This window comes from Antechinus flavipes, chromosome 4 (genome assembly GCF_016432865.1).
Source record: "Antechinus flavipes isolate AdamAnt ecotype Samford, QLD, Australia chromosome 4, AdamAnt_v2, whole genome shotgun sequence".
Lineage (NCBI taxonomy): Eukaryota > Metazoa > Chordata > Mammalia > Dasyuromorphia > Dasyuridae > Antechinus > Antechinus flavipes.
The window spans coordinates 137477452-137497031 of NC_067401.1; the positions used below are offsets into that span (position 1 = coordinate 137477452).

Consider the following 19580-nt stretch of genomic DNA (forward strand, 5'->3'; position numbering starts at 1 on the left):
TAGGTAGAGAGGTAGGGAACTACAGTTATGGAATGTTGTGTACATTGTTAGATTGGTCCTGGGACTATTTTGCATAACTGTTTTTTCTTGTTACCAAGGAAGGATTCTTTGGTGTATGGGGGAGAAGGAGGGAAGAGATTGGGGGTGGTGGTGAGGGGATAGGAAACTTAATGAGAAGTGACAATGGTGTGTGAAACAAAATGATTTTGAAAATATCTTTATCAGAGAAGGGAGATGACCAAGTGAAATAAATCTTTGTATCTAATAGCCTATGACAAAGTTTGATATTCAAGCTATATAGACAACTAACAGAAATATGTTCTTCAATAACTTTATTCTTCAATAACTAAGTCATCATCTTTGATGTTTATAGAACATTCAGTTTGAGATGTGCAATAGGCAGTTGGAAATGCAAGTAGTTAGCAGAAAAACTGAGCCTGCATAGGTAGATTTGAAAATCATCAACATAAGATGATAAATGAGTCTAATGGAAATAATATAGAGAAAAACGAGAAGAGGGCCCAGGACAGTGGAATACCCAGAGTGAATGTGAACAGAGGAGATTGAGAAGAGCAATCAGATAAATAGAACAGAAAATACTCGTAGTGAAATGAAAAACTAAGCAAAGGAGAGAAGGCAACCACAATGTGTCAAAAGCTACAGGTGTTGATAGTGGACAGTGAAAGGAATAAGTATATCATTCAATCTATTAAGCTCACTAGCTATCCTTATTTAATTAATTGAAGAAACTGAAGCAAATGAAGACTATGATAAGACCAGGATCACACAACCAATAAGTGTCTGAGGCTGGATTTGAACGCTGGTCTTCCATTGTTACACCTAACTAAATTCCAAAAAGGATGAAGATTGAAAAAGAGCTGTTAGATTTGGCAATTAAGAGCTCATTGGTGGAGACTGAATATAAATCAATATATGCTATGCTCACTTTCTTTTTCTTGTTTTTTTTCTTTCATTTTTTTCCTTTTGTTCTGATTTTTCTCTCCCAACAAGATTCATAAAGAAATATGTATAAAAAATGGAATATACATGTATAACCAGAAAAAAATTAAAAAAAGAAAGAAATCATTGGTAACTGTGGAAACTAAGTGAACCATACTGACTCCATTTTGTTGTACAATTCTGGATCTAGTTCAGTTCTCCTTCTTTTCAATTATGGATTTAGCACAATTTCTTGTCTTGTGAGAATACTCTATTCACTTATAGGAATTGTGAGAAAACTTTATTGCATTGCCATGAATTTACACCTACATGGCTGGGAAGCTGGACCACCTCTACCTATTATTGCATACTGACCCTTAACTAAGGACCTAGGTTTTGCTGACCAGAAATTCAGCCAGATCCAAAGATTGATGCAAAGAGTTTTCTTACAATTATACATCTTGAGCAACCCATATGTCTTATCTGAAGATGGCCCCATACTGATTAATAAATTATTGTTTCTTTGTTTTTTTTAAAAAATTGAATACATATTGGATGACTGTGAGAAAGAGTAGAAGACCTCTTTTTCTGATTTCAGGGAATTGTACCTATTAGTTCTCTCTCTCCCACCAAACTCAGAAAGCCCTTCATTTTTCCTTCAATTAAACTTCAGATTACCTAATCTTGTATCCTACTTTAAATATTTTAAATTATTTTCTTTTAATGTATAAAAATGTTTCTCTCTTTGTGATTCAATGCCAAGCTAAGGTGGCCTGGTCCATATTTATGTAATTGGCAAGCATTATTATTTTTTTTAATTTTTTAAAAAAATTTTAAAATAACTTTTTATTGATAGAACGCATGCCAGGGTAATTTTTTACAGCATTATCCCTTGCATTCACTTCTGTTCCGATTTTTCCCCTCCCTCCCTCCACCCCTTCCCCCAGATGGCAAGCAGTCCTTTACATGTTGAATGGGTTACAGTATATCCTAGATACAATATATGTGTGCAGAACCGAACAGTTTTCTTGTTGCACAGGGAGAATTGAATTCAGAAGGTATAAATAACCCGGGAAGAAAAACAAAAATGCAAGCAGTTTATATTCATTTCCCAGTGTTCTTTCTCTGGGTGTAGCTAGCATGCATTATTTAATAAACTGACATGTTCAAAAGACTCTCTTTCCTAAGTTACTTCAGATTTCACCCATCCCATCACATAATTTTGGAGAGAGATATTTTGTGTAAAGGTTGAATGATGAAATTGGGAACCAGATTGTAGAGAGTTGGGAGGATAAGAAGAGAAAAATAGAGACATCCAGTGTAGAAGGTTTTCTCAGTAAATATATAAAACAATAGTGGAGATAGAGAGATTAAATGAAAGTTTTTTGAGGGGGGAGAATAAGGGCATGTTTGTAGACAGTAAGGAGTTTGTAAATAGGGACAGTTTGAAGATAAAATGAAAGATTGTGAGGATGATAAAGGAGGCAATCTATTGAAGACAGGATGGAATGGGATCACTTATGCATATAGAACTGTGAGCCTTGGCATGGAGGATTAGCTCTTCGTGTGAGACAGGGGTGAAGGAGGAGATAATGGCAGAAGGCATCTGAATGATATGAGAGAAAAAGGAAGGGGAGAGAAGAAGAAGTTCTTAGTTAATGCCCTCAATTTTTTTCAGCAGAAAATGAGGCAGTGTTTTCAGCTGAGAAGATTTGGGGAGGAAGAGCCATGGAAGATTTCAGGAGAGATGAAAATGAAAAGGTCTGAAAGAGCCACTCTGGTGAGTGGGAAAGTGAGTTAATTAGGGAAGAGTAAAAAAGTTGCCTTGAAGCTTTAAGGGCCTGCTTGAGGTTATAGGACACATTTGTAATGGAACTAATCAGTATGGTCTTGTGATTTTCTTCACCATTGTTCAGCACTTGGGAGAGTCAAATTTGAGATTTGGCTGAGCAAATAGAGGGGCAAGGAATCCAAAAAAAGAGGACAACAATTGGTTTGAGTTGATGGGGAATGGAGGTGAGTGCAATGCTAAGTGCAAAGGTGATGGCTTGGGAAAAAATTAAAGAGAGGGGAGAGTGGGGGGCCACAGTATAGACAAAGATCTATGAGAAGGAACTTTCCTGCCCTTCCTTGTAAAAGTAGAGAATTATGGTTATTCACACTACATATAATTTCAGCCCTTTTTGGTTACTCTGTTCTGTTTTTTGATTATTATTATTATAAGCAGTATAGATTTAGAGCTTGAAAAGAACTTAGAGGTCATCTAATTCAACCTCATTTTTTTTCCTGAAGCATTTGGGGTTAGGTGACTTGCCATGGGGCATTGTGTTGTCAAGTCAAGTGTCCAAAGCCAAATTAGAACTCAGGTCCCCTGAGTCCAGGGCCAGTGCTCTATCTACTACACCACTTGGTTGCTCCCTAACCCCCTTATTTTAAAAAATAGGAAATGGAGGCCCAGAGGAGTTAAGTTGCCTGGACTTACATAACTAGTGTCTGATCAAGCCCAGGTCTCCTCAGATTTCAAGATGCCTGTCAGGAAAAGGAGAGGAAAAAATTGGGAAAATAAGAGTGATATAAAAACAAAAATTATCAACAAAATTTTACTTTCATTTTTCTGAATATTTACATCAGGATAAGGAATGTACTTGATCAGGGGCTAGATTACCCTTGAAGGCAGGGAGTACCTTAAAGGCCTAAGAGGGGCTAACCTGAGTTTTGTCTTTTTATTGGGGATATTGGAAGTAGTGACTTGGGTTCCTGGTATTGAGTGCAGGGGACCCGCCTACGAAATATTTTTTTTTAACATCAAACAGTGTTTAAAATTCTCCTTGTCTCTAGGAAGAGGTAACCTTTTATATTTACCCTTTAACCAGGCTTCCACGGACAAGTTACTTTAGGTTATACCTAAAAAAAGTCACACAAAGATTTAGGCCTCGGGGGACTAGAAACACCTCATTTAGGGAAATGGCTATCTCTGAATTCCAGTAGGCTTTTTCTTGGCAATTTCCTTGAGATCCTCAAATTTTCCCATAGAATCCCTGACTTGGAGGACTCTTCCGGGAAGCCAGAAGGAATGGTAGGGGGAACAGACAGGTCCTAAAAAGCTTGGATTCTAATTGCACAGAAGAAGGGGATATCAAAGCGGGACAGGATGCAGGCCATTCCACCTTGTTTAGTAGTAGAGGAACAGTCCTAGCTGAGTGTCAATTCTACTTACACAGGGCTATGGTAATTAGACCAAGCTGATTATTTCCCGAGCGGATGGGGAGGGATTCTACTGAATCATCCACCTACCCTTACCCAGTTTACCTTATTATTCAAGCTACAGGTTGGGACTTGGAGTCAGAAGACTTGGGGCAAATTCAGAGTTCCAGCTTCCGATTCCAAGAACAACTTCAGTCTTATTCCCTTAACTGAATCCAAACTTTCTTAGAAAAAAAAAATAATGCTGTTAACTGCCTTTACCCTGAAAGGTGATAGTGAAGCTGACTATCCTAAGGTGAATTTTAAGGCATTGTGCACATATGGACTATTATTTTTAAAACTGAGCTTTGGTATACAAATATGATAGAGGGAGGACTACGAGAAGAGACCAGGCACTGAGTAAGCGTCCCGGGAAAGCTCCAAGAAGTCCCCTCCATACTCCTAGTTTTCAGACTAAGTATCTAGATCTTTATCTTGACACTGTAGATAAGAATGTATCCCACTTAGATCTAGGAGAGCATGTGTAGGTGGGACTAGCTGGGCTGGTGAAGCGGGATAGAAAACCCCAATCCTCCATTCTTTTTCCACCTCGATCAAAAATATCTTAGCATCCTAAGATTTAGAACTGGAAAGGATTTTAGAGACAATTTGGTCCGATCGCCTCATTTTACAAACACGGAAAATGAAGCCCAGAAAGCGCCAAAAACTGTGCTCTTCTTTTTGGTGAAAGCTCAAAGACTAAGATAGCTCTGGTTTGTGGGGGTTTTCCTTGATGAATGGCAATTAAATGCAGCCCAAGGTGCTTATCCCTCCTTCCGCCTGCCAGAGACTAGAGTCCCGGGTCTTAGTCCCCATAGAGCCAAAAGAATGCCCCAACCCAACTCGGAGCCCTCTGTCCCTCCGCCCCTCCCGTCCTGGAGGACCTCGGGTGGACACTCTTGCCCCATGCTTCTCGCTGGTTGGGGCTGGGCGGAGTCTGTGGGCCCGGCCGGGGAAGCGGAGGGTGGGACACTCTGGCCCGGCTCTCGGTGGTGCGGGGGCGGAGGCGGAGGGAGCGGCCGCTCTGGCCGGCGGACTCGTTGGCGTGGAGTCCCGGAAGCGGAGCGGCGATGGCGGAGAGTCCGACTGAGGAGGCGGCGACTGCCGGGGCCGAGGCTGCGGGAACCCCGGGCCCGGGCGCGGGCGGCGGCGGCAGCGGCAGCTTCGGGCCGCCCTTCCTACCCGATGTGTGGGCGGCGGCGGCGGCGGCGGGCGGTACCGGCGGGCCGGGGGGAGGCCTGGCCCCGCTGCCCGGGCTCCCGCCCTCGGCCGCTGCCCACGGGGCCGCGCTGCTCAGTCACTCGGCCTTCTGGGACCCGACGCTGAGCTCGGACTGGGACAGCGAGCGCGCCGCGCCGCAGTGCCTGCTGCGGATCAAGCGGTGAGTGCGGCCGAGCGAGGGCCCGCCTGGCCCGGCCCGCCGCAGCCGCCGCTCCTCGCCCGCCCCGGCCCCGGCCCCAGCCCCAGCCCGGGGGCCTCCTGAGACCCCCGCCCAGGCGCCCCCATTTCCGATCCTTCCCCTTTTACTTTCCCGCCCCTTCAGCTTCCCCCTTTCAGTTCTCAGCCCCCCAAATTCTCCCACCTCTTCTCTATCTCTCCAAAATCTTCACTTCCCCAGTTTTCACTTCCTGCCCCCCAACTCTTTCTCGAGTCCAAACTTTTCCCCCAGATCTCCCCTAGGTTCCTCCCTCCTTATCTCCCTTTTCTTCTAACCCCTCCCTCCCTGTTCCCCAACACTCCGCCCTCCCTTCCCTCCCGTTCCTTTCCTCTGACTCTTGCTTTCCCTTCTCCCCAATACCCCCTTCTTACTCCTCCTTTCTCCCCAACACCTCTTCCCTTTTCTCTTCCCCCTGCTCTCCAGCATCCTTTCTCTCTTCTCCCCAACACCCCTTCCCTTCTCTCTTCCCTTCTTTCCAACTCCCCTCCCTCCTTTTTCTCTTTTCCATTCATGTCCCCTCCCTCTTTCCCCCTTACTCTCTTCTTCCCAATCTCCCTCCCTTCCCCATTTTCTCCTTTACCCCTCTTTTCCTTCTAGTCTTCTCTCCCTCTCATTCTTCCTTAGCCATTTCCCTTCACCATCCCACACTTTTCTTTTTTTCCTGGATCTTCAATGCCCTTACAGCAGGTATATACCATAGAAAGGGGCTATAATCGTTTCCCTTGCCTTTGTTCCTTGGAGAACAGCCTCCAGTCCTGAAACTTTCTGTCCGGTTAAACTATTCTTTGTCCTTTCCTCTTTCCCTCACCAACTCTAGTCCTGCTATCCAGAAATTCCTGTCGCCTAGGCTCAGTATCTTGTAAATTGATGCCACATAAAGACATTTTATTCTACCAATGGAACCATTTTTCCTAACCTTAGAAATTCATTTCCTTTCCCCAACCTGTGTAACTCTGATCAAATCTTCATCTACCATTTACCTTTCTACTCCCTATGTATTCTGTTGAGTCTAAATCTTTAATTTAGTGATTTTTGGTTCCTTCCTAGTTGGGCATATTTTACCTGGGGTGTTAAATTTTAGCTTTAACCTCAATTGCCCTTAGTTCTGGAATGAGGCCCAAGGTACCACTTGTAGAAGTCCTCATATTTCCTCTTCCTAATGTATAATTCCAGTAACCTCAGCAACATCTCATCAACCCCTTTCCCCATTTTTTTCTAAAGATAAATCTCTGTGTTTCATTCCATTGTTCTGTTTCCTGGACAGAAGACTATGTCTAGCCTCATCCCCCACCCCATCTCCTAGGAAGATTCTCTTCTCGTACACATTTTTGTTGTAAAGTAAGCATAGTAATTTTCTTGTGTATTTTTTGGAATTAGTTGCATTTCTTTATATTCAAATTTGCTTTTTAGTTGGTAACAATTTATTTACAATTCATCCGTATTTTTTTTTATTTGGAAATATTTGGGAATGTGCAGTAAATTGTCATATTAATAGGTGTTTTTCATGCTGATTTCTGATGCCATTTTAATCCCCCATTTTCCTTCTTTCCACATCTTCCTGATGAAATAGTGCCCCTTTTGATAACACTTGGTTTTCTGCTTCCTTCCCATGTATCCAACCCGAGAATCCCTGGCCTGTGAGTCAATACAAACACTTGTGGTACCACGCACTTAGTTCTGGCTCCTGTCCCCATTGATATCTGCAGCTATTTTGTTCAAGGGTTTTCCCACCTTTACCTTACTTCCCCTTTGTTGTTATACAGGGACATCATGTCCATTTATAAGGAACCTCCACCGGGAATGTTTGTTGTGCCTGATCCCCTTGACATGACTAAGGTAGGTGATTCCATTGGGGGAATCAGTGCAGATTTTTTTCCCTTGACCTTCAGATAGATAAATATTGTTGTTTATCAAATCTAGGGAGTGTTGGGGGGGGGGGCAGTATTCTCTGACTGGATTATGACTGTTTGGGATCTTGACTAGGTTACATTAATAATGCCTGTTTATTTTACTGTCTCCTGCAAAATCAGCAGCAGTAAATATTTATTAAGTCCCTGCAGGATGCAACATATAATATACTACACGTTGGAAGCTACAAAAGTTAAAATAGCCTCTGTTCTGAAGAAGGCACTTTGAAACCTTAGTGAGATCTAAGCCTAAAATCCCTGGGCATGTAGACATTTAGACTTCTTTGCTATCCATAGCCCCACCCCTGGAAGTAGATTCACACCTAAACCTATGTCTGGCAGAAGTGAATTGCTTAAAGAGAACACTTTCTCTTTCTTATTGCCTGAAGCAAAAATTCAACCTGTAAATTGTTAGCATGATTTTAGTTACTTTGAATAAGCTTGGCTTTTAAATTGATTTTTGTTTTTGTCTTTAATGTGGTTGAAATTGTTTTTACTGGCCTACCTTGTCTTGTAAAATGCCAGGGATATTAGCTGTGTTGCCCTTCAGGTCCTAATTTGTGCTCTGTTCGAGCCAGCTGAGTGTGCTATTTAAGATAGTCCTGGGAGTACATTTGGAGAGGGGAGGGGGGGGGGGGGGGAGATTGTCACCTGGGCAGTGTGTGGGTTCAGTTTTTTAGAGTGTTTTGTTAAAGTACTCTTCCCTTTGAGTTCCAAATTTTCAACAGATGCTTTTGAATATTAGTAAGATATTTAAGATTTTTCTGATCTGATATAAATTCAAGTTCCCACAGCCAGGGAAGGAGAATTGGCCATTAATTGTGACCATATAGATTATAGAAATCCCCATTTCAGACCTTGAAAGTAACCAACTGTTTGGTCCTTTGAAGATCCTGCTGTAAGATGCCTTATAGTCCTTTGCAATTCCCTCCTTCCCTCAATTAGATCAACTAGAGAGAAGGCTGATGACTTAGTCAAACTTCATCTCCATATCTATTACTGATCTTTTATAACATCCAAACCCTCAGTTCAGGGAAATGGAGTAGAATTTTGTTAAAAGTTCTAGGTAGAATTTCTATTTGAGATGGGAATTTTCTTTTTTCCTGGGAAGTTTAATAAATAAGAGCAGGATACCTATTCCACATGATGAGAGTAGGGATGGGGTTACAGGAATGTAAGGGACCCTACCTATCCTTTGACATGTGCAGGAGCATGGGCATGATGGGGGGGGGGGGGTTTGTGGTGGGGGAAGCTGCCACACAGTTTTGAGATGGTGCGCAAGATGGGCTTTTGTTTTGCAGATTCATGCATTGATCACAGGCCCATTTGACACTCCTTATGAAGGGGGTTTCTTCTTGTTCGTGTTTCGCTGTCCTCCAGATTATCCCATCCACCCACCACGGGTCAAATTGATGACAACGGGCAATAACACAGTGAGGTTTAACCCCAACTTCTACCGCAATGGGAAAGTCTGCCTGAGTATTCTGGGGTAAGAGGAGACTTCCAATTAGCTGAGCTGGGAGCCAGAAAATCTTGCAGGTTATTTCAGGCTGGGGATATCCATTTTGCTTCTCTCAATAAAAGAAAAGTCGTGTATGAGATTGGAACCATGTCAGCTCCCAACCAAGAACATAAAAATTCTGGGTTCATCTTGTTTGGGTACTGTCAGTCCCAATCTCATTTCCCAATATAGAGTCCCCATCCTTAGCCTGAGAAGATTAGAAATCCAAAAGGATTATCTAGAAAAAATTCTGCTCTAGATTTAGAGCACCTGGCTTCAAATCCTACCTCTCATACTTATTGTTTGCATGCCTTGGTCAAGTCACTTAGTCTCGTAGGGCCTCAATTTCTTCACCTGCAAAATGTAGGTAATGGATTAGATAGCCTCTGAGGCTCTTTTTTCCTTTGTTGCAGATATAAAGTGTTTTGAAGAGTTCCTTTTTCTTTGGGGAATCAGGAGAGTGGGAAAATTGAGACTCCTTTGTTTTCTCTACCCTTTCCTGTGACTTGAAATCAGACCCACCTCCAGGCTTGTGTGGTAGCTCATCCTAGGAGCCAGAGTATTGGGCCAGTGGCAAGACCCATTTTTTAAAAGCCTTCAGAGACTCAGAGTGGGTAATAACAGTGGAATTTAGAAGAGAGGGATTTAAAGAGATTTATGACAGGATAACCAGATCTTGGGATAAAAACAATTAAGTTACCTTTGCAAATGGAAAAGATAATTCCATACTAGGGAGTAAAAAAATTGTTTCTATTTAGAATCACTTTCCTGGAAGTGTAATATAGCTATTACTTCCTGGTCATGTTTTGTTTAGGCCATTGCAAGCATTCTATGAGAGAAGACTAAATAACTTCAGAGGCAGGGGAAGGAAAAAGATAAGAGTATAGGATGGCTAGAATTTGAGATTGGAAATTTGTTAAAGAGAATCCATAAAGTGGAAAATTTCCATTAGGTTCAGGAGTTATCGATATTATTATTATAGGCTTTTTTTTCCCCCTAAAAGTGTTATTCAGTGACCAAGGACATGGAAGAATCTGCTTTGTTCCAAGGTTATGAGTCTCTTGGTATATAAAGACCAGGGACTAGATATGGTTTGAAACAGGATTGCCAAACTGAATCAAGAATGAGAACAATAGGGGCATCTAGGTAATGCAGTGGGTGGAGCACCAGCCCTGAAGTCAGGAGGACCTGAATTCAAATCAGATCTCAGACACTTAACACTTACTAGCTGTGTGATCCTGGGCAAATCACTTAAAACCCCAATTGCCTCAGCAAAAAAAGAAAAAGAAAAAGAAAAAAGGCAGTGCTGGTGGAGGGTGGGGCAGGGTGGCTTTTGAAACCAGTAATTTTAATGAGACTAATGGGAAGAATCACTTAAATTTTTCTCCATGAGTACAAAAGGGAAAGGAAAATGGTCACGAAACTAACCTTAATCCCCTTTTTTCCTTGTTGGGATGAAACAGATATTTCTTATCACTTCTTGTTTTTGCTGTCATTTCTGCCCGGTGGACTGTGAATACACAGGTTTAGTTATTTCCAATTGGAAAATATTCTTGTATATTACTATCTCTCTGAATCTTAGAATATCTCCCCTTAATTCTTCTTGTTGCTTGCTATGGCTCTACAAACCTCAAAGAACCTTATAATCCCTGTATTCCAAACATGGAACAGGAACCCAGATATGCCTCTGTTTTTGGCTTCATCAGCTTCCCTACAACCTCACCCCTGCCAAGAAGCTGTGTGCCTCTCTTGTTCACTTCTTCCCATTCCTCCAAAAAAAAAAAATCTGAATATCCATTCTTCATCTGGAATATTTTTGCTAAGTATTCTGAAGAGTATTTGCTAACTTTGATTATCTTTGATTATCTTTGGAGGCATTTTCTAATTGACTATTTTTCTAAGTCTTTCCTTCTGTGGCTCCTATTAATTCAGATTCCCTTGATCCAGTAAAAGCCCATTAAAGTTATCCTGCCTAGTTTCCCCTTTTTATTTCCTTTTACTTCTTGGCCTTGAGATTGACTGAGTACATTTTGAATTGGGGTAAGATGGAGGCTGGGAGATTCCAGATTATTAATAGTGAAAGAGAAAGGTTGAGTCACTCATAATCTTGCTGCCAGATCTTCCTGCTCTTTTGTATTGGCCTTAAGGAGCCATCTTTATCTTCTCCAGCTTCACTCTCTTCTCTTCCCCCTTTGCTATGTTTTGCAGTACTTGGACTGGCCCTGCCTGGAGTCCAGCCCAGAGTATCTCCTCGGTACTTATCTCCATCCAGTCACTAATGACTGAAAACCCTTACCACAATGAGCCTGGCTTTGAGCAGGTAAGCTGGCCTTCCAAGTGGGAGATATTGACTACTTTTAATGAGATTTATGGAATCTGAGACCTTAAGAGGGGATTGTATTTTTGTCTTGTTCTAGATGCATGATGTTGTTTACTACCTTCTGGGATAATAAATGTAATTGCAGTAGGAAAGGGGGACAGTTGGCATATTAAAAGTGACAATAAATTTTAGTTCTGGATACCTTAAATCTCTGTGAAGAAATTTAGATATTTATTAATAAGTATGACAAGATTGATCTGCGTAGTATACTTTCAGTTAACTAAAATTAATTCTGGATAGGTGTTTACTTAGGCATTTGGAAAATTAGTTTAGTCTTTGGGGGAATGGCTATCTATGCCCAATAAATTCATGTCTACACTACCCCGGTACAAACTTAAGGTCTTCCCTAGGATTTATACTGAGTCAGATCTTTGAACGACTTATAGTTTATTTCTTGTAGAACCAAAAGGATCATTAAAAGTGAGAGTAGTGTTTCTACACTGTAGAAATGTGTTATTTATTACTACTAAAAATAAGGTCAGATAACATGCCTAAAAAATAACAAGCCAAATTAGATTGTTTAAAGAGTTTAATTCACTACAAGCTACTTGAATTAACATCTTCCAGACTGAAGAGGATTTCTAGACTATTGGCTATTTAAGAATGAAACAAATTCATTTCTTTACAGTACTCTTTGCAGTAAGGTCATCTGTGGTTGATTTTTTGTCATTGACTTCCATTTACTTTTAAAGAAGTCATAAGAATAATTAGATTTGTTTAAATGGGCATCACTATTCAAATGCAGCAATAGATTCTAAAAATATGGCAGAAAACTAGAAAGAAACTTCTTGCAGCTCCTGCCACTATAATTTACTAGTTGAGGCCCCAAGATTCTCTGTGTGTCCTTGAACACCAGGACAGGTTAGTTTTGTTATTCTGATCTATTGGCCCAAATTGCATTGACTTAATCCCCATCCAGTCTTTACCTGGCCTTCAACCTAAGATTGGAGCCCAGGATGGACAAAAGGTCTTTGTTGGGTATATATGTAGAATGTTTTCCACTGTTAAGGAACTTGGTAATAATGGTAGAGTACAGTGGGTGAGGGAATGGTTTTTATAGTGTGAAAAATGCTGAAAAGTTGGGTTTCCAGAGTGTTACAAGCTTTGAGATATTATGGGATTGAAATAGTAGGTACCACTGACCTAGAGGTTTTCAGAATGTGAGAGATTAAGGAAGATTAGGATTCACAGGGTCATGACTAAGTGATCAATAAAAGCCTTGAGCAAACAAGAAATTGGGGGCTAGAAAGACACAGATGGATTTAGCCAATCAGAAGGAGTCTTGTGGTTTTGAGAAAACCACAAATTTATGATAATAGCCCATCCAGCCCAAACCAGTTGGGGTCAGTGACCTGACGACTAAATCACTACTGTGCTTGTTTAATAAGCTAATTGAATATTAAACAACACACTCCAGAGGAGGAGTTTTCCACCATTTTTGAACATAGGATGTATGATGGGGGGAGACATGTTTTATACATATTAAAGGGAAACATGTAGTGGGTATATCAGAAAAACTGTAACCTGGATAAAATAAACCAATCCCTTCTCTGAAGAGAGGAGCTGCGTCACACAAGCAAGTATAAAAGTTCCCCCATTTCTGTATTCAGTGCTCCCTTCTTCCCGAAGAGAAGTGGGGCCTGCTTCTGGTCAGAAACATTAAGTCGATTCCTTAAGATTTAATAAATTTTCCTTGATATCTGATTTTCAGTGTCAAGAGTATTATTTTTAACAATAGTATAAGAATGCAGCCTGTCTTGCATTTTCTGTCTTTACCCATTCCTGACATACAGTGCTTCTTTCCATCACTCCCCAAAACTTCTATTGTTTAATATGAGCACCTTGAGTATTAATGTCATTCTCTTTCATCATAGGAGAGACACCCAGGAGACAGCAAAAATTACAATGAGTGTATCCGACATGAGACTATCAGAGTGGCAGTCTGTGACATGCTGGAAGGAAAATGTCCATGCCCTGAGCCTCTAAGGTACATGACAAACAAAGTGATTAGTAGTGTCTGGGGGTAGAGGTGGGGAAACCTTAATGATGGAGTGAGACTCAGAGATTCTCAGTATTGCAGAGCCTTCTTGTGTAGGAAAGGAAAATATAATTCAACAAGCATTTATTAAGTACCTACTATCTGCCTAGCAGGGCACTAATTGCTGCAAATACTAGAAAAGGGCAGAAAACAGCCCCTGTTCTTGAGCTCACAGTCTAATGAGGGAGATAAGATGCAAAGCAGGATAGATACAGGATTAATTGGAGATAATCCCAGGGGGCAGTGAGGTGGCTCACTGGATAGAGTGCTGGGCCTAGAATCGGCAAGATTCATCTTCCTGAGTTCAAATCTGGTCTTTTGACACTTATTGTGTGACTCTGAGCAAGTTATTTAAGCCTATTTGCCTCAGTTTCCTCATCTGTAAAATGAGCTGGAGAAGGAAATGGCAAACCACTCCAGGATCTTTGCCAAGAAAATCCAAATTGGTATCACAAAGAGTCATATACATCTGACAACAATCTCAGAGGGAAGTCATTGATATTAAGGAAGACTGAGAAAGATTTCTTGCAGAAGATGAGATTTTTATTTGGGATTTAAAGCTAGGAGAGGGAGATTAGGAAGGAAATTATGGTGGGACAGCCAGTAAAAATTCAATCAAAGATTGCAGTGTCTTATGTAAGGAACAACAAACAAGGCCTGTATCATTGGATTGTACAGTAAGTGGAAAGGAGGTAAGGTATAAGCAGATTAGAAAGGTAGGAAAGAGCCAGGTTATAAAGGACTTGAAAAGCCAAATAGGATTTTATATTTGATCCTGCAGACAATAAACGGAGCCATTGAAATTTACTGAATTAGGGAATGATGTCACACCATTTTTTTAGGGAGATCACTTTGATAGCTGAATAGCAGCCTATGGCTGTAGTCCAGGTTTGAGGTGATAAGGGCATGCAGGTAATAAGGTGGCAGTGTCAAAGAAGAGAAGGGGCCCTATGCCAGAGAAAGTGATAAGGCTCCTGCTTCTGGGAGGAGAGGGTCTACTTGCCTGTTCCCCAGTTTAGCACATCTTCTGCCTCTCTGCCTTAAACAGGGTGTCTGTCCCTCGTGCCTAGAATGTGCTCCATCCTCACCTGTCTGGTAGAATCCTTAACTTCCTTGAAGACTCAGCTCATGTGCCAACTCCTCTGAGAAGCCATTCCTGATCCGTTTGTGCTTGATACCTCAAATTGTAACAGGCACTTGTCTGAACGTGTGGATTGCCTTAATAGAATGGAAGCTCTTTGAGAGAGGGGATTATTTTTTTGCATCTCTGACACCTTGTGTATATAATAGGTGCTTCATAAATGCTTATTGAATTAGATTGGACAAAACTTATGTTAATGAAAAGTATTCATTCAGGAACGGTTAAAAAGCAATATAAAAATAGGTAAAGAGCATGCAGGCCATTTGTAAATTTTGGGACAATATGGGGAAAAGTGTGATCCAAGATTAGGGACTTATCAAGGTAAGTTTCAGGGAGAGGAAGAGAGGGAATCTTTGTGGAAAAAAGTTAGGTTGTTGTTTTTTTCAGAAATGTGAAGATGATGAGTATGGAGCATTGCATATATTTTCAGACTTGGTTGATGTATTGTTGATGGTTTTACTCAACCTACCTTTACTATATTTTTTTTTTTAATTTTTTAAACTATGTTTAAAGAATAGTTTACAGGGGAAGGGGAAGGCATATATTCATAAATAAGTATAATTCATTTTTAAAAGCTGAGGTAGTAATGAATAAGCTTGGAGTAGGCGATAGAAAATAGATTGATTTCAAATTTTTATACTGTTCTCTCTTGGAGTCATTCCAGTGACTACACTGCATGGGAAGTTAAGTGTAGACTATGGCACTTAGTAAACTTGGTATCTTGTCCCAGTGGTCCTTTTGCCAATGGTTGAGGTAGGAAGAGTCTGTGTTGAATCTAGTTGTAAAATGAGGAGATAGAGTTAGTGTGGACATCCCTTCTCTTTCATTCTGCAAGCCCATGACCTTGTATTCACCTTTGTCTTCCAGGGGTGTGATGGAGAAATCCTTTATGGAGTATTATGACTTCTATGAGGTGGTGTGCAAAGACCGACTACACCTCCAGGGCCAGACAATGCAGGTAGAGCAGATCTCTGGACCTTGGATATTCGGATGGGTAGTGGGAAGGGGGCAGTGAGGAGGGGGTGTACCAATAAGCCAGGGATGGCATCAGCCTACCCTGCTAACTGAAAAGGATGGAGAAGTAAAGGATCTAGGAGATAAGGCCTGCAGGCAGGGACAATGACCCAAATTCAAGCATTTGAAAGAATGGTAGTGATAGTTGACTTCTTGATAGGGAAACCTCTTAATGTGAAAAATTATGCTAGATGAATAGAATTTAGTAATCCAAACACAAAGGACTGAGGGCATTTGAAATACTTCCCTGAAAAATCTGTCATCTCTGAGGTGTTTGATCTTAGGCTGAGGGATGGGATGGATTTAATGGCTTGTTACGGCCTTTTTCAAGCATTTGCTTAGGTAAGTTTCTTCTTTTGTCCTCACCAATGGAGAAATCAAGAGGATTGCAACAATGTGAAACACTTATATATTAGAAATATCAGATGTTCTGTTGGCTGAGGTGCAGCTCTTGGTAAATGTTGCCTTTCACTTGCTTCGAGAGTTCAATTGTCAGGGTATAGTTAGGGCTATATTGCTTTGTGTTCCCATTTCTACTGCATCCTGAGAAAGGATTTGTCCCTCAGCATGTTTTGCATCAGAAATTGTAACCTTTGTTGCTAACCAGTTCCAGTATCAATCCTTAGGGGGGAAAACATTTTTTTGACTAGACATAGACATATGATTCTACTCTTTTATCTCCTCTGCAACTATAGAGGCTTAGAGAATTGCTTGGGACACTGAAAAAATTATAAAGGGAGGGCCAGCACCTGCAGAGGAAATGAGTAGGTGAGAATGAAGCTGAAGTCTGAAGGAAGGAAAGTTTGGAAAATTGATCACTTCAATGAAAGTATAGAGCAGAGGCTTTAGGAATGTAACTTTGGGAAGTAAAAAATGGTTTGTAGTGGCTATAGAAAACCATAATGGTGGGGGTGGGTGGGGCGAATGTATGAGAGGAGCTGAGAGAAGTGATTGGATATCTTTTGGTATGTATGTCCCTAATTGGTCATTTATGAAACCTGTTCATGTGTGAGACAGCTGAACTCTTCTATCTCAGTATTTCAATTTTTTCCCCATTATGGATGGTCATCATCTGTGTACTGATTTGTAGTTCCTGCTTCTACCCTTTCTCATTGTCTGTAATAGGTTTTGAAGCTTTATGATTCCTCACATAGAGTTATAAAGCCAGAATTAAGAAAAGAAGATCCATATATAAGGAGAGAGAAGAATCTTTGCAGGACTAGGTTAGAAGGCCTGCAGATAGAGAGATAGAGGCTCTGTTTCCTTCCCCCCCCCAGTGGCTAGGAACATAAGCTTTAAGTATTTTAATAACTAGATAAACTTTAAAAGGCCAGTTCTGACTCTCCTGGTTTCAAGAATAAAAGATAATCTTCATTTTTTCCTGGGGATATTAGAAAAAAATCTCCCCTCTTGTACTGTGCATGTAAGTTAAGTTGATGCACCTTCAATGCATTTTCCCCTTTAGTCCTTTCCCCTTGTTGTTTGCAGGTGTACATTTGGTAAAGTAAACTCATTTTAATGTATATCTCAGCCAGATATACCTAGGGAAGATAAGAGAGGTAGGAAGGAACTTTGAGAAAACATTCTTAAATCCCAAATAGAAAAGGTTTTTGTACTGTTTGCAGTATATGTGGGTTTACTATATGGCTGTCCTCAGGGAGGGAAGCTCCTAGGAAGCTATTCTGGCTTTCATGGGGTCCCATTATTGTCTCTGGTATGAATAATTGAAATCTGACTTTGTCCTTTTTTTTCTTCCCTCAGGATCCTTTTGGAGAAAAGCGAGGCCACTTTGACTACCAATCTCTCCTGACTCGCCTCGGGGCAATCCGTCTGAAAGTGCAGGAGAAACACCAGCAGGACAGTGCTGAAATAGACTCTGATAGCAGTTCATCTGAAACAGAGACAGACACACAGGGGAGCTCAAGGGCCTAGATGCCCCCCCACCCTATCCCTGGGATGGAGCGGCACCACATCTCCCTCCAGCCCCAACAGCATCCTGCCTGAGGCAAGAACCAAGGACACTCAGACCCCAGGGTGGGAGTGGGCTGTTGTTTGCAACCTTCTTGGCATCCTGGTACCAAGGACCATTTTCATCCCATGCCGAGGGCCAATCCCAAGGTACTGATACAGGAGAGCCTGGAGCATGGTTCTCTGGCAAAAAACTGACGGACATTTCCACTGGGGCAGTTTGTTGGGGATAGAAGGCAAAGACTGCAACTTCCAGAGGGGGTTGCCCAGAATAGTCAATGGGGATACCAGGAGGGGAGGGCAGGGTCAAGGGAGTGGGGAGGGAGGGAAGAGGGGAGGGGTGTCACATGACCTGTCCAGGTGGTTGTCTGGGTGTCTGTCTTTCAGTCTTGAAGCTGGGCCTTAACCTGCATAACCCAGCCCAGCCTAGTGTAACCTCCTGGACCTCATTTCCTGTCTGCCACCATAATTTTGCTTTCCCTAATTTATAGTCACTGTTCTAGACAGACCAAAGAGAAGGAACAGTGGTGGAGTCTGGGCTGTTGGTCAGAAAGCTTTACCTAGCACCCAAGCACCTTTCTCATCTCCCTCTTCCCTACTCCCTTCTGCTGCCATTAGATGGAGATTTGATTGAGACCAACAAAAGGTCTTTGCAAATCCAGCGCAGGCGCCGTGGAAACTGAAAATTTCACTGTTTGTTCCCACAATCACTGATTCTCATGGAAAAGTCCTCAACACTGGCAGCTGCTGTCCATTTGGGGTTAGAACCGTTACAAGGAATTGGTTTCTTCTGAATTCTCATCCAAATAAGGATATTCTTCCTTTGGAATGACAAGGGGATTGACATTTTTTGAGGAGTGGATTGTCCAGCTATTCTCCTTGGCATTTGCACTCCAGTCTATGATTCCCTCAACTTCACAGTACTTTGGGACCTGGGGAAGCAGTGATGGCCAGTAGCAGATGGGAAACAGGACTAAGGCTGGAGGACTTTGTTCTGGGCTGTGCATGCTGCCAAATATTGACTCTTGGCAGGAGAATCATCAGAGGGGAACTCGTCTGCTGGCTCAGTTGGATGCTTGCAGGGCTAGCGCTTATTCTCTCTAGCTTTATTTAGATGCAAAGAATCCTTCTGGCTGGTTAACAGAGAAAGACATGCTTTAAGCACTGGTAGTGCTGGGCATCTCCTCTCCTTCCCATTTTGGCTTTGCCCCAAGCTTCCTACTGTATTATGTTTCCCCCTTGGGGCATCATCCACTCAGCTATCTAGTTAACCCTAAGGCTTTGGTCAGCATTCTAACTACCTGTGAGGGAAAAGACTGGATTCTGTGGAAGAGAGAGGTCACTTTAAAGGGCCTCTGCCTCAAGAGTCAGATAATATATACTTTAGATGAGGTTCTAGAATAACCTAGAACTATATTTAACCTAAACACTTACCATTGTGGGGATGGAGCTTATTGGGCAATGGGGGAGAATTCTTTGGAAGAGATGTAGAGCAGGAAACAAACAGGGTAAAATGGGTTTGGGGAGTAGGAAGAGAACCATAGGCAACCATTAGTCAAGATTGGTTGTTATTCCACTCAAAACAAGTTTCAAGGCTGCTAGTCTACCCAGATTTTTAGTCTGGAACAAGCACTAGACTCAGCGCCCAGATTCCCTCAATTGGAGCAGACACAGGGTTGTGGATGAGTGTTCTTGGTCTATAGATGCAGTGTTGTCTTTCTGCCATTTAAGTGTTTCTACTTCCAAGCGACAATCCTCTCCCTGATCCTGCCATGAGCAGAGCACCTCTGGCATTGTGGCCCAACTTTTATGCTCTAATCTTGAGTTGAGAAAATATATGCACAGAAGTCACTCAAAGAGACATCTTTATATCTGACTGTACATAAATGATTTTTTGTGCAATAAAGTTTGTTTTGGCAGAAGGAGGTTGCTGTGGGTGTGGAAGGGGCTGTTAGGACCCTCTCAAATAAGCGTGGTACTTAGTTATTGGGTACTGTGTCACTGCCTGGCA

The 19580-nt window shown here is 41.7% G+C and overlaps 1 protein-coding gene across 1 annotated transcript; it reads left to right on the forward strand.

Annotated features, from left to right (window-relative positions):
- Positions 1-5129: 5129 nt before the first annotated feature.
- On the forward strand, positions 5130-19491 carry UBE2Z (ubiquitin conjugating enzyme E2 Z). The gene is made up of 7 exons (XM_051994746.1): positions 5130-5563; positions 7384-7456; positions 8829-9016; positions 11237-11348; positions 13283-13395; positions 15455-15545; positions 17363-19491. The coding sequence occupies exons 1-7, from the start codon at positions 5253-5255 to the stop codon at positions 17531-17533; spliced, it is 1059 nt and encodes a 352-aa protein (XP_051850706.1). The 5' UTR covers positions 5130-5252; the 3' UTR covers positions 17534-19491.
- The last annotated feature ends 89 nt before the right edge of the window (positions 19492-19580 follow it).

Excerpts from the sequence above, each read along its gene's own strand:
- UBE2Z (XM_051994746.1), top strand. The coding sequence starts at position 5,253 with ATGGCGGAGAGTCCGACTGAGGAGGCGGCGACTGCCGGGGCCGAGGCT. Across the intron at positions 7,457-8,828 it reads ATCCCCTTGACATGACTAAG|ATTCATGCATTGATCACAGG; the intron begins GTAGGTGATTCC and ends TTTGTTTTGCAG. Across the intron at positions 13,396-15,454 it reads CCATGCCCTGAGCCTCTAAG|GGGTGTGATGGAGAAATCCT; the intron begins GTACATGACAAA and ends TTTGTCTTCCAG.